Source organism: Diospyros lotus, chromosome 4 (genome assembly GCF_014633365.1).
Source record: "Diospyros lotus cultivar Yz01 chromosome 4, ASM1463336v1, whole genome shotgun sequence".
NCBI classification, from domain to species: domain Eukaryota; kingdom Viridiplantae; phylum Streptophyta; class Magnoliopsida; order Ericales; family Ebenaceae; genus Diospyros; species Diospyros lotus.
Genome location: NC_068341.1, coordinates 35,546,228 through 35,562,077, shown reverse-complemented (window position 1 = coordinate 35,562,077; position 15,850 = coordinate 35,546,228). Strand labels below are relative to the sequence as shown.

The following is a 15,850-nucleotide window of genomic DNA, read 5'->3' as shown; positions in this document are numbered from 1 at the left end:
TTTGATTGTCTATTTTAGCCATTGCCGCCACTGCCTTTGCATCCATATCTCCATTTCTCTAAAATACCTTAGCTCTGTTATATATTACCATCATGTGTTCTTCGCTATGACCACCACCAATGGTCACCATTAGTCATTTCTCATCTATTTGATATTCGTCTTCTTCTTTTATCTCTCGCTCTCTTTTCTCTATTCTTTGAGATGGCCGTTTTCTTTACCTACTCGATCTTCCCTTTGCTTGATCTGCCTTTGATATTTTCTTTTTCTCTTTTTTGGTTCTTCACTTTATAATCATGTAACCTGGGTTTCCATGGCTGGAACCAACAATAGGTTCTGGCAATGGAATCCATCACCACTGTCAGCTATTGTGGCAGCCCGTGTTTTTTTTTTCTTTTTTTAATTACAAATTAGTCAAAATAAGAATACATTTGATTTAATTTAATTTAATTTAAAGTTAAAGATGTTTTCATTAAAAACTAATTGAGGGGTGTTTGAGCAAAAAATTAAACTATAAGGAGTCTAAAAGTCATTTTTGAATCCAACGAGTCTCCTGTAAATAGACCAAACCACAAGGATATATTGAGTGTAATTTACCCTCAAAATTTCATTGAAATGCAATTAATGATGCACAATCACTATAATAAGATGCCACTGGATGTAAGGTTAAATTTCTAAATATATATATATATTGAAAAAAATGTTCATGTGATGTTTTTGCTTGATGAAATGACCTTTTTATTAATATAGTATAAACATTTTGTGATCTTATTGGTTTTTGGAGGAATATACTTTGGATGCACAAAATAATCTTTTTTTTTAGTAGGAGTAGTGATGATCTAGTAAACTCGCCAAGTTAAAAAGAGAGAAAATTTGCTTCTTCTAATTAAATATGCATGTCTTTGGAAAAGGCTCTCTCTCTCTAATGCCTAGTTAGCAGTTGGTAGAGAATAGAAAAGTTAGGTTCTAGACAAGAAGAATAGAGCTCTTTTACACTACTGCCCAACAGATTTTACCAAGGGGGTTACTAAAGGTGTCAAAAAGGCATAAATACCCTCTATCAAATTGCAAGTTTGCAATCTTGTTGTTGTCTTGCCCTTCTGCTTTCTCATCTCTCTCCCTTTCTTATGGCTGCTGATGCAACTGCCAATTACCACTGCCTTCGCCTCGCCGACCTCTGCTGCATCTTCAGTGAAGGGAGGATGCAACGACATTTGGTGAGGCGAAGCCAACTACGGTTGAATGGATGACTATGAGAAGAAGAGAGAGGAGAGAGCATGCGGGCAAGGCATGGCAGGGTTTGCAAATTTGTAATTTGGGCGCGAGGGCATTTTTGTCTTTTTTATGCCTTTCGGTAACCTCCCTTGGGACATATGACGGGCAATGTAGATTAATTCAAGAGAATATATATATGTATATTGAGAAATTGGGTACCCGTTCCTTATCTATGCCTAGATAGCTAGCTAGACAATCCTATAGCTAGCTATATATATGTATATATTGTGTGAGTTCATCCTTGATGATTTTTCTAAAGGATCTCAATGATGAGTAAAGAATTAAACTTCTTCACCCCAACAAATCTATCCAGCTTAATTCACGTACGTATCTGACCTTACCTGTCTTCTTCTTCTTCCTCTTCCTTTTAAGTATCTTTCAAATTGATCTGATGTAGGCCGGGTTGCTTAGGTTAATTAGGGCGCAGGAAAATGGTGACATATGTGGTCGATACCTATCGATCAAGTTAAGAGGGTCTGAATTATAAGTGGCCCCTAAATCATAGTTATACTTTCTTTTTTCCTATCTGTTTGTTGTGTCGACCATCTCTCCACGAGCTGAGAGCCCCACAGTGTTAAATTGCTTTTAAGTTGCCCTCCCAATTCATCAAAGAACCCACCCTTTTATGATCCATTAATCTGATGCTTAATTAATAATTAGCCCTACTTCTGGATGCTTTTTATATCACTGCTAATTAATATTATTATATTTTTTTAATAATCATAATCATTATAATCAAATTCTACAGCTGGTAAGTATTTTAATAAAAAAGAAAATGAATGGAATTGGAACCCTACTGTTTCAGTTATATCATAGAACTGTTTTTATTATTTTAAAAAGGATATTATTGATGGATTTTTGTAGATTGGACATTAAATTTTGTTGGGATGTAACGGATCAACTCTTTATAACGTAAATAAATAGACCGATTTCATATACGAATGAATGGACAGAATCATACACAGAAACTTAAAACAAATCGAAAACATAAACACGAACGATTTACCGTGGTTCACCCGTTAAAGATGACTATGTCCACGTTGAGTTCCGGCAAAGAAAGTTCACAGCACTATAGGGATAAAATCTGTTTACAACCACCGATTACAAACAAAGAACACTCTTAGATATCACTGTATAAAAATTGATTCTCAAAACAAAATAGCCCCATAACCACAAGCTAAAGATTAGAGACTTACACCTTAGAGAGAAAACGAATAGAGCATCTATACAAAAAGAATAAACAGAGAATGATCGAACAAACTCTAATTGAAGTAGATAATCGGAGGCCGTCTCCCTTATAATCCCGAGACGACTGTAGCTGATATAAAGGAGACTCAAGCGGTGCATATTGCATAATATAAAGGCGTAGCAGAGTATTGATAATCGAGAAAGAGGCAAGCAAAAAGACAAAGAGAAGCACGCTAAGTGAAACGGTAAAGGCGGTTGCCGTTTTGGCCCTCCACTGTTTTGGGCCACCTTGGGGGTTGCCAAAAGACCCTTCTGTCCTGTCAAAAACGCTGCAGTTTAAAACTTCATTTAAATACAACAAATTTAATAAAAAGTAAATATATAATAATGCAAGTAAAAGAGAGTAGATTTTATAAATTAAGGGTTGACAAGAAGCAGGTGGGAATATGGTGATTAAGCTAGGACGGGCTGAGAAGTCAGATGAATTATGCATGCATGCATGCATGCACCGGCAGCGGTGGTTGGTAGTAGTCGTCGTAGTGGTAGCAGTAGTACAATTAAGGTATGGTAGCCAGCTTTCTTCCAACGTTGATTTTTGTTTAAGTGTACGGAAAGCAAGCAGGCAAGTAAGAAACAGAGCCTCCGAATCCCTGATATAGTCAACATATGTCAACCATTTAATCCACCAATATATTGCATCCTAATTCAACTCCCTATTTAATGTTTCATTGCAGGTGGCTTTGATCTGAACGCAAGAGGGACCGAAATAAATGATGAGTTTGAAATAACTCAAAACAAAGAGCAAGAGTGTGTTATGTCAGTTTTTTTGGGTGAAAATTTTTTCATCTAGGACGAAAAAAAGACGAGTTTCCTCTTAGTGGAATGAATTTTTACCTAGATCGAGAAAAGAGAATTTCTTCGGGTGGAATGAATTTCCACCCGGTGCGAGAAGCATAAGTCATTTCCTCCGACTTAGATGAATTTCCACTCAAAACAAGAGAAATAAGTTGTTTCCTCTAGGTGGAATGAATCTCCACCTAGAGCTAGGCCCACTTTCACCCGAAAGGGTTTTCTCCGGGGGATTTCATTTAGGCTTGTCTGACAACTGTCAACCTTCTAGTGCGACACGTGGCCCATGCAAATTCATGGAGAATCGTGACTATAAATACCTAGTCTCTTGACAAAAGGAAGAACCTTTCACTTTTGGTAAATTTGACTTCACTCATATTATTCATCATACTCACCTATTTACATCACTTATTGTTATAATCGTATAACAATTGTATTACAACACAAGAAATAGTGAATTGGGTGTTTGAGAAATTTAAAAACTTGGAGATTTTGAAAACAAAATATAAAAATAATGAAACACAACCAAAATAAATACAATAGGGATGCAAGGATTTATAGTGGTTCGACTAAACCAAACTTAATCCACTACCTTAATTAATTACTCACTAAGGATTTAAAATAATTTAATAAAACTTCCTACTTGATTTCAAGTAGACCCTCTACCAACAAGATAGAAAATTATAACCTCTTCTTTAGACAAATAAGTCTTCTACTAACAAGATAGGTATTACAACCTCTTATTTAAACAAACAAACTCTCTAACAACAAGTTAGGAAATACAAATTCCTACCATTAATATAAACCCTATAGCAATTTTGCTTAGTAATTATGGTAGATGTCGTATTGATGGAATTGATAATATTTTAATTTTATTAATAACATCAACTATATCTCTAATTAAATTTTAATTTAAAAATTACAATCAAATAAACATAATATAAGATTGTCTTGAGTTGTAGCCTGAAATTATATTTATATGGTCATAGGTCTTGTGGCTCAACCCAACATGACTCATTATTATAGTACACGAGTCATACTAGATTAGAGGTATGCGAACTCTAACTTGGCACGAAATTCATCAATTTGGCAGGGCGTGAGATGACCCTTCAATCTGGCACGACACGCCCGTGGGCTAATCTATGGCTCAATCTAATTAGCCAATTTTAAGAAATTACAAAAATTTAGGAACTTTAATAAATCATGTGTGTTTTACAATAATTTAAGTTTTGAAGCTAATATTATATTAATCTAAGTTATATTTTTAAAATTATATTTAAAAATATCATCTTGTGAGCTTGAAATTAGAAGTTTATTTAAATTTTTGCAAACAAATAAAAGTATGTTTGAAATATTTTTTATTCATATTTTGTGACAAATTTTGTATTTTAACATAATTGCAAAATATTTTCTGAAAAGTAATTAAAAAAAAATTACAGGGGCAGCCCAATCATATAACCTACAAACCAATTGAGCTCAACATGGCTCAGAGTACAGTTGGGTGGCAAAGGAAAGGATTGTAAAGTCATGTTAGAGACTGTCAGTATATGATTGATTTATGAGAAAAGTAAAAAAATTCCATCCTTCTAGGAGTGGTCCTTGGTGAGTGGTAGTGGACACAACTTTAAAAAAAATAAAAATAAAAAAAAATCTTAATCACCCAACACATCATTGATTTACCTCTCTCGTGATGACCCTGAAGCGAGTTCAATGGAGACGTGAGTGATAACACGTAATATAAAAAATTGAGCTCGACATGTGGCACAGCCCTCAATAATTCAGTTGCTATATCATTATTTTTCAAAATAAATAATATTATTACAATTAGAAGCACAAATTTATATAGAAAGAAAATTAAAATTAAGGGTTTAAATAATTTTAATACCATACATATATATATTTGATTTAATTATAAATTCAAATGTAACCATATAATAATATAAGAAATTAAGACTGATAAAAGAACAAATTAAAGTTCCAAATTAAACAGCAACGATCTCATGCCTCATGCTGAATTCATATTGTGATGAAGTAATAAAAAAAAGAAAGAAAATAGTTTCAACTCAACTCAACTCAAACATGGCATTTCGTTAAAAATATCTATCATATTAATTAGACAATGACATTTCTGAAATACAAGTCAAAGTTATTAATGAGTTGTTTTAGCTTCAAATAATAATAATGCCATTCTAACGCTCTCGTACCTAGTACTTTTGAAGAACTTATGATGCAAATATTATTGGAATCATGTTACATGTATCAACTAGATGACAAACTTGGCGATCAAATTAGATTTCATCTAATTGAATTTCATCATCAATTATCAAAATATCATGGACAAGAGAAGTTTTAATTTCATGAAGTCCGATCGAGCTCAGATGAAACCCAAAAAGGTTTGTTTTCATGAAACTCGATGATTCATCTAGAGGCGACATCGACAATTCATATTGTTTGTGCAATTAACATTTTTCATATTATTATAATTTTTACAATCACCTACATTTTGGTCTTATTGATTAACTCTTTGGAACTATCCAAAATGGCTCATAAATCATCTAATTAAGAGTGTGACGGTCTCATACATTTCATGAATTCCCAAAATAAAAGAATTAATCTAGCTAGCTAGCTTGCTAGATATTGGGTTCTCTTTGAATATTAATTTTGTAAATATATATAAAATAGGTTCTTTGAAGAGAAGTGAAGGTCCTTTGAATTTATAACCTAAATAGGTTTTCAAAGAGAGCGCCCAATGATATGATATGATTCCTTTAGTTGATTTATATTTATTTTGGTTGTATAAATTAGTGTGGATTTGCATGGGATGGGGTTGGCTTTTCCTTTTCCTTTTCCACAGCAGAGTGATGTCCATTGAATGAGTGTTCCCCCCATCTTGTTGCCGACCTCTCTTTCTTCCACATCCCTCTCTGGCTTTCTCTCTCTCTCCCTATATTTAGTACTCTTGTCTCTCTCGCCCTTGGCTTCGTCCATCTCTTGGTGAACTCAGAAGAAACAGAAACCCCACCCGCAAGCTGTCTTCCATTCCATCGATCGATCGATCTCTGCAAATGGGTCGAACTCCATGCTGCGACAAGGTGGGCTTGAAGAAAGGGCCATGGACGCCTGAAGAAGACCAGAAGCTCTTGGCTTACATTGAAGAAAACGGCCATGGCAGCTGGCGCTCTTTGCCCGCCAAAGCTGGTCAGTCGCCTACTCTGATCACTTCCCCTTCATATTTCTTTCTTTAATTTCATTATTCTTGAGTCTGCTGCCCTAATCTCCCCTCAATATCTTAATTCTTAATTAGGGCTTCAGAGATGTGGCAAGAGCTGCCGGCTCCGGTGGACCAATTATCTCCGCCCCGATATCAAGCGAGGCAAGTTCAGTCTACACGAAGAACAAACCATCATTCAACTCCACGCTCTGCTCGGCAACAGGTCATTCGCCTAATTAATTATTTATTGATGAGTTCTTTTGTCTTTTGCTTTTGATCCTCTGCTTGCTTTCTTGTTGTCAAGTCACAAGTGACAGAGCATATATATATATTTATATTGTTTTGTTTTGATCAGATGGTCGGCCATAGCAACCCACTTGCCCAAGAGAACGGACAACGAGATCAAGAACTACTGGAACACGCATCTGAAGAAGAGGTTGGCGAAGATGGGGATTGACCCGGTGACCCATAAGCCCAGGAACGATGCGCTTTTGTCCGGCGCAGCCGCAGCCGTAGCCGACGGCCACTCCAAGAGCGCCGCCAATCTCAGCCACATGGCACAGTGGGAGAGCGCCCGCCTCGAAGCCGAAGCCCGCCTCGCCCGCCAATCTAAGCTCCGTTCCGCCTCCGCCTCCTTCCTCGACTCCACGGCCTCCACTCCTCTGAACAAACACTGGAACGCCGGCGCCGGAGAGAGCTCTTCTTCCACGGCGTTCGTAGAGTTCGTCAAAGGAATGGAGAAAGACGATGGCCAAGAGGACTGGAAGAGCCTCGACAACTCAACGACCCAGTATCCGGAGCTCAAAGACGGAGTGGAGAACTCGGTTTCGTTCACGTCGGGGCTTCAGGAGATAGCTATGGACGGAGTTTCGTGGACGCCGGAATCTCTCAGAACCGGGACGTCGGACCATGTCAACTTCATGGAGAGGTTCACGGACCTCTTGATCAACGGCTCCGCCGACGGGAATTTCTCTGACGGCAGCGGCGAATCGGACAGCGGCGGCTGCGGCGATTACTTCGAGGATAACAAGAATTACTGGAACAGCATTCTCAATTTGGTCAATTCTTCCCCTTCTAATTCGCCCATGTTCTGAAAGTTAAACTTTGGAATTTGGATCAGTCAAACAGTATAAACGTTGAGGCAATTATTTATTTCTTATCACTGAAATTAATGGTTCTTCCATTGTTACCAAAACCATGTACTCTCTCTCTCTCTCTCCCAATTGTGCATTATCAACTCGAACAATGTTTCTTCCACTGTTCCGTTCTTCTCTCTGTAGTCCAGAATGGCCACCTTACCTTAAGCCTTCTTCCAATTAATTAATTAAATATATAAAGAGTTTCTATATTTATTTCTCCTACATATATATATACTTCTGCCTTTTGTTTTTACTACCGATGCGGTAACCCTGCAGTGGAATAAATATATAGCAGTAATTTCAAAGGCCTTGTGTTTGAGTCCAATGACTGTCTATTGCTCTCTTAATTGTACATAAATTTAAGTCTCGCAGTGCTCTGTCGTCCTGTGTTTATATTCAATAAGGGGGTAAAGAAGCTAACGAGAATGCTTTCACAAAAATCTAACTGAATATTTACTACTTAAGACCCATATATAGACACGATAGATACCTGAGTATTGTTGGAGCCTGTGATTTTCTTTCACTTTGAATATAATATAATCTCACGAGTGGAGCAAAACGTTGAGGAAATAAGTAGAAACACAGCCTTAATTAATTACCTTTTTGTTTAATTAACAAGAAAAAAAAATTCAAAAAAAATTCTTCATAAATATAATACTCTGATAAATCTACGACTATATATACGTACGAATCCAAAAAGCTTGGATTCTCTTGCTAAACTAAAGCGATAAGTAACGTTCGTAATAATTAAAGTGGTCGTTGAGTATTATTGTATTTGCATATCTATAATGGAAGCAGTAGCTAGCTTTGTTGAAGAGGATAATAATAATAGGCGTGTAAATTTAGCCATGTGCTAGTGAGATATGCATTGATGGGGGAATTTATTGGTGTTGGTTTCCTGTCGCATTCTTGCATATAAGAGAAAAATACAAGATTTTGTGCTGCTTGGTTGTCTAGAAACTTCAAAGGAAAATGGAAAGTAAAACAGCAAATGAATAATGGCAACAAAAAGTAGAGTAACCCTGTCGACTACGCAGCCCCTATTACGTACCCTCTTATCACCTTCACCTTCACCTTCTGTTTACTACCCTCTATTTGTCCACCAAATTAACTTTAATTTCTGTTGCTAGTCTGTAACGCTTATAATGGAAAAAGAAAGACAAATCCATGTTTAAAAAGATATGTCCTTTCATGAAAATAGATAGATAGATAGATAGATAGATAGATGTTTGTAGTAAACAGTAAAACGACATATCTTCAGTAAAAGATGATATCTTCTCATGAAATAACAAGCTACTCATCTAAAAATAGGTTATACATATTTGTCTTTTGAATCTGAAAGCAAGCAAGCAAGCAAGCAAACAAATGTGTAAAATATTAAGTTGCTGCCATGTTGGGTTTGAAGAATTAATGACATAAAAAGTGGATTCATAATGACAACCTTTTTCACCCAATAATAGTATCAGTGTTCAGTCTCCAACTATATTTATTGATGAAGTCAAGTTCAAGTACGTACTTATTGGCTACTAGCCAGCTTGCTCATGTCAGTAAGGACTAAGGAATCCAGTGAGTTTTTTTTATTTAAGCATTTTAAATTTCTGTTAAAAAATTTATTAATCTAAAACTCCAGCCAAAATAATTCAGCAAGTTTATCATTTCTTTACAAACCCATAAATTGGTTTATCTAATGAAGAATAAACTACAAATTATTTTATTCAATTAGTATTTCTTTTTTAGTTTTGAAAATCATAAATCGATTTACTATTTTATTTAAGATCTTTTTGCTACAAAGTAAATTGTTTTCAAATATAAAGAATAAACTAGTAATATGGTTCTTCCTTATTTTTTAAAATTATATGAGATATTTGGTGGCGTAATTTCTCCTTTATTTTTCAAAACCATATGTATACCGATTTTTTGAAATAAACAAGTGATCTCATACATACGATTTTCAAAAATAAAGAAGAAATTGCATGCATGAACTTTTGAGAATTACATGTTGTTTTACTCTTTGTTTTGATTTTGATGATGAAAAACTATATTATTCTTATGGTACAAAATTTTTCTAAATAGCTCTTTATTTGGTGCATCTAATTTATTTTTCAAGCACCAAAATATCAATCAAATTCATGAGAATCAATTTCTTCAAATACCATAGTCTTGTTCTCAAAATCCAATGCTCAAATCTCTTGATGACATTTGGAAAATCAAAGTCTTATTTCAAAAGAATTGTTTAAAATTGTTTTGTCAAAAATTGTTTTTGAAACTCTCGAGAATTGAAGCTAGTTTTTAAAAGCAAAGGCTAAGCTGTTGACTATATATGAAAAATGGTCAACTGCTTGAAGCTAAGATGTCGACCAATTGCCATAGTTTGTCGATCGATCGATTACAAGTTCTCGGCCAAGTGCAATCGACAGCTACTACATAAAAACTTGTTGATTGTATATGAAAAATAGTCAATTGCCTGAAGCCAAGATGTCAATCGATTGCCATAGCCTGTCGACCGATCAATTGCAAGTTCTCGGCTAATTAAGTGCAGTCGACAACTATTGCATAAAAATTGGTCAACTGTTTTTGTCCATATCAACTATTTTTGCTTTTCATGTCTATCGTTTTCTTAGGGTTTGCCCTAACCGGTCAACTGTCTCTTAACCTGTCGACCATTTTCGTCATATATGACTTTAACTGCTAGTTTTACAGATCATTTATGGTGACCAACGACTATTAAATTCAAAGAGTCGGTTAAGCCTATAAATTCCAGTTTGATGGTGCATTTAATGGTTAGAGAATTTATTACAAGTTTCAAGTGTTGAAATCATTCTCAAGTGCTCAAGTGTTTTCAAAATTTTCTCTAAAAAACTTTGTTCTTCATTTGTAATTATTTGTTTCAAGTCTTGTATTCAATTTTTGAGAGATCTTGTAACAGAGAGATTCATTTCTTAGATCATCTTTTATTGTAATTTCATTGTATTTGTTTAGCAAGGTTGTCAGAAGGTCTACTTTGCGAAATAAAAGGTTATATTCCTATTCTTGGAACTAGATGGTCTACTTGGAATCATGTAGAAGGTTTTAGTGGATACTTTAAAATCCTTAGTAATGAGTTAAGCTAATGGATTAGGCTATTTGATTAAACCACTTTAAATTGTTTGTCTCATTCACATATATTTTTTATTTCATTGATATTGATAAGTATTATTCTCTGACACCATTGTTTTGCACTAAAACCTCACCATTTGGCAAAACGTTGAGGATAAATTTGTATGTGGGCAAGATATTCTAAACCCCTCTCTTGTTGTTGATGACGGGGGATTGTGAGCCAACCTTTCTTTTGGATATAATTTTATTTTAACTCTTTATTATATATATAGTTAATTGTATCTAAATTATTAAATATAATTAATATATGAAGTTGACTATTTTTAGTCGAGATTGCATTTTTCTTTTGTAGTTCGAGTTATAAAATATTTTAATTACCTCTTTATATATTTTATAGCCCAATTGCAAAAAATAAGAGTAGTTCGGACTGAAAATAGTTGTATTCTTAATTTTGAAAATCAATATATCTCTGTACACTAAATAATGAATCATACTACATGTACATCACTTTTGTACATTTTGATCTACATAAAAGGGTATTATGACTAAAATACCTCTCGTTTTCATGCGCTTCACGCTCCTTTATGCGTCTCATGAGAAACTTTTTTGTCATTGATATACCTTTATGTAGCTCAAGGGGTACATAAAGTGTACCAATAACATTATTCTAAAAATTTATTTACAAATAAATTGTAAATTTCAAGTTCATGAGGAAAAAAAAAAAAAATTGTTAGAACTTTGTCCCTTTATTAATTTTATAATAAACTTTAACTTTTACCGAATATATACTTGAACTTTTATAGCTGCAATAATTATATAATACTCACAAATTTAAACTAACAAAGCAATTTTCCATTCAAAAACTAAATTTTTCATTTTTACAAAAATATCAGAAACTAAGAAAATAAAAAATAAAAAATAATAAATTACACTCAGGCCCTCCATTACTAATTGTGTCACTTAAACCCTAATTAATCTAAATTAAATCAATTAAATAAAAATTTAGCAATTTTCCCTTCAAAAACTAAATTTTTCATTATTACAAAAATATGAAAATGAAAAATAATAAAGTACACTCAGGCCCTCCATTACTAATTGTGTCACTTAAACACTAATTAATCTAAATTAAATTAATTAAAAAAAATTAAGCAAAACTAAAACTAAATTTAACCAAACAAAATAAAAAATAAACCAAAAATTTAACAAATTAAGAAAATGCCGAGGAAATCTCTAGGTTGCTTGGTCAAAGAATAAGTTATTTTCTTCGACATTTTTGTAAATTGCTCAAAATTCATTTTAATTTAGGTTCAAGTTTGTTTATTGATTAAATAAATAAGTTTGACTTTTGTTTCTAAGTTCGATTAGTAGATGATTGAAAGTTGAGTTTGAGAGTGTTTGTTTCGCTTGTGAACAAGTTCATTTAAAGTCTTTACTATGGGCTCGTTTATAAGTTTCATTTGAGACTTTTCCTTTGAAATAGTGCATTTTTTTTTAAATTGAGGATTTTTTTTGTGATATTATTTATATTATTCAAATTTTAAATATATATATATATATTAAAATATACTAATTTTTATATGTTATATATAATCAAGTAAAAAAAATAAGTTTAAGATGAGTTTTAAATTTAGAGCTCATGGAAAGATTTACTTAAAATTCGTTTAATATAAATGAGTTAAGTGCGAATTAGATGAAATTCTAAACAAATAAACTCAAGCCTTGAGTTCTAATGTGTGCTAGTTTCAAGTTCAATTTAGAGGTCAAACTTGATAAAATTCGAAACAAAAAGGCTTGAGCCTTTATGTATGGGTTTCCCTTGGCTTGCCTCAAGTGGAACTTTGTTTATGAGAGGAGATGATATCTATTAGATTGAATGGAAATGGATGGAATAATATTTAGCTTATTTGGGAGTAAAAAGCTTTTGATAAGAGGGCACTTTGGCTTTTAATTTGCTTAAATATTGTTTTTTTTAGACAATTTTTAAGTTATAAAAAAAAGATGAGAAGAGTATTGATCGACCTTTGAAAAAAAAACTTTAAAAGAACTTTCAATTATATCAAATATAAATGTAAATAAATAGAATTTAAGGTCTTAAAGAACATATAAGCTCTTATATATTAATCAGAAGATAAACTAAGGTAAACACTATTAATATAGATAATGATATTTGACCCAAAATCTTGAATCCAAATAAGAATATGAGTTGTATGATTGAATTTCATTATACACGGAGAGTTTAGATGGATATGAATTTTATTGGAGATTATGGTATAAAAAGCCCCCTTCCCATGGTATAAAAAGCGCTCTCGAGCGTAGGGCATAGATCAATGACAAAGGAAGAACTCATCGGGGTATTATTTTTTGGGTTCCCAAGTCTCGGGTTTAAGCCATGTCCAGGAGATAGTTTAGTAGGTAAGGAGCGACCCTGAAAATGAAAAACGCTTGTCGTCCTTATGTTTGCGATTGTGATAGGGGTCGAAATGTGTCTGCTGGATTCCCTAATTTACCTCTTCTGTTAGAATAGTGGGGCCAAGTAGCAGGAGCACGAGTGATAACGCGTAATTTAAAAAAAAAAAAAGCACCCTCCATTCCCCAAAAAAAAAAGTTCCATCTTTTCTACTTGAAAAGGCTAATGAAATAATATGGATAGGGTACCCATCAAGTCACGTTCAAACACACATACACACACATATACATTTAGAATGATTGTCTTTATTGTGACTCTTGATACTCGTGTATTCGATTATGTCAGAGAAGATAAATCATAAATTAGGCTTTTGGCCCTTGTATAGACAAAAATTGAACTCCTAACTCATCGAATTGATACCAATATATTATTCATCCGACCACTCTACCTTAAAATCACACATATATATACTGACGGATGCAAAGGGCTGCGACGATCGCCCCTTCGGCACTCTAAAATATTTTTACTACCTTCCTATAGAATTTGTATTAACTAATATAATTATTAAAGTTAGATATTTTAAAACTTAAATGTTATTTATAACGTTTACATTTGAAAACACAAATTATAAGTATATGTGTGATGATGGAAAGTGACCACCTGCATTGGGAACGAGACCTCAGAATCTGTGCATCGCAAGTGCCTTAGTGAGTTGCTACGTACGCCTGTTCCTCCAAGCGAGCTGTTACGTGCTCGATCGGGAAAATAAACTGGTTTACCTTGAGGGAAACCAAAACCTACTAAAGCCTCAAGAGTTGAGAATAGATTAACTTTTTGTATTCATTAGATAAGATACGATACACTTATATATATATAGGAAATAACATAACAATAATTCTTATTTTGTAGCTAATTAATAGTTGCCACAAATATCTCTTGTTATGGAATACAATATCTCCATTGCGAAACTGTTTTGGAACACTTCAAAGTCCTAACGTCTCCAAAGACTTATTTGAACAAATATAAAGCTAATTTAATCAACAATTATTCTGGGCATGTAACTTGGACCGTACTAATTTTATTGGGTCTGACCTAACAAATAATCCATTGCTTAGTATTGGGCTCGGTCTACAGGATCTATCCTATCCACGTCAATTTAGTAGCGCCCTCGTCCTCTCATCGCCATGCCAAGATTCTTGCGTCCTAAACAATCCTTAATTGCCCTGAGATCCTCAGCTCTTAACTCACTTGCAACAACCAGTGACACGTATTGGACCATCCCATTCTCTCCTACATAAACTAGTCAATTGTCAGTCAATATATGTTCTTTTCAGTCTATAGAAACTCGACTACTTTGAACTCTTACTTACTTAAGTGTCGAAATGCTTGCAAGTGCCAGCCACTTCTCGTCGTGCAAATCACCGTCGCCTCAAGCCCTTTGTTCGATCATCTTATTTGGGTCAAAAGGAACAAGTTTAGGACAAAAAACTAACACGAGCCAACAGTTCTAGAGGTAGGAAATGGTTCTTCAAGGGCGGCTTGTCACCTTGTCACATCCCAAAATCTGGAGGCCATGACTAAAAATTAAAAAAAAACATTCACAAATTCTCTTTAACTTTTTATATATATATATATATGTATATACAACATAAACATAACACATATCAAATTCATTTAACACATTCACTAGGATCTAATTCTCCAAATTACATAAAAGGTGCACTTTAGATCTAACCAAAACACAACATATATTCTTCTGCACTTGAAAAGCTAAACCCCCAAAGATCTTTCTGGTCAGGATCGCCTTTGTACACATAACTACCCCAAAAAGATCTACGCTACTGGAAATAATCTCGAATTTCGCCTTTCCCCCTAACCTAGAATGATGTTAAAGCAAAATGAGCCACAAGACTTAGCAAGTATATAAAAATAATGAAAAATAGATACGAGTGAACTTCTCCAAAATATCATGCTATACATTGAAAACACATGTCATTCCCATTTACATAAATGACACACAACCCATGCCATATCACACACCATGCCATGTGATCGTATAAAACAATACCAAATCATAATCATAAATGCATTGATGCTCATATATGGTTCTGCCCATAAAAGATGCATATATTGGAACCCAAGACCAGTATACAAACCTGTCAGCAGCCAAGATCAGGCTACCAAATCAATAACATGATCCCAAGGCTCTCATATCACATCCACCAGTATCATGTCCACCTCCATCATCATTACATGCCGAAGCACTCACAATTACATCCAAGATCACAAGGTGTTGTGGGACTTGAACCCCTAGTCTTACGCATCATAAGATATAGTTGTTATGGAACTAGAACCCTTAGTTTTACGCATCACAATCACAAGCCAACACCGCCACCATGCAATGCAACACATAAAGAATACAATGGCTCTTGCAACATAAACGTGATAACAAGGCCCCCATAAGCCAAGCATTAAGCCATGCTACGCCCACATAGTAATTCATACATGCGAATACTCTAAATGCATATACTCACCTATCATACACAAGCCAGCACTCAACCAGCCAACTGTGTTATGTTAATGCTCAAGCTCCCAACACATACAAAACATAACCCTCAATGAATGAAACCCATGCCCCAACATCATCATATGAAGCAATATAACAACATAATGCAATGCAACATAACC

General features: G+C 34.2%; 1 protein-coding gene across 1 annotated transcript; it reads left to right on the top strand.

Moving 5' to 3' along the window:
• The first annotated feature begins 6,048 nt into the window (after positions 1 to 6,048).
• LOC127798851 (transcription factor MYB16-like) lies at positions 6,049 to 7,775 on the top strand. Its single transcript, XM_052332483.1, has 3 exons — positions 6,049 to 6,507; positions 6,614 to 6,743; positions 6,876 to 7,775. Exons 1-3 carry the CDS (start codon positions 6,375 to 6,377, stop codon positions 7,612 to 7,614), a joined length of 1,002 nt encoding a protein of 333 aa, XP_052188443.1. The 5' UTR covers positions 6,049 to 6,374; the 3' UTR covers positions 7,615 to 7,775.
• The last annotated feature ends 8,075 nt before the right edge of the window (positions 7,776 to 15,850 follow it).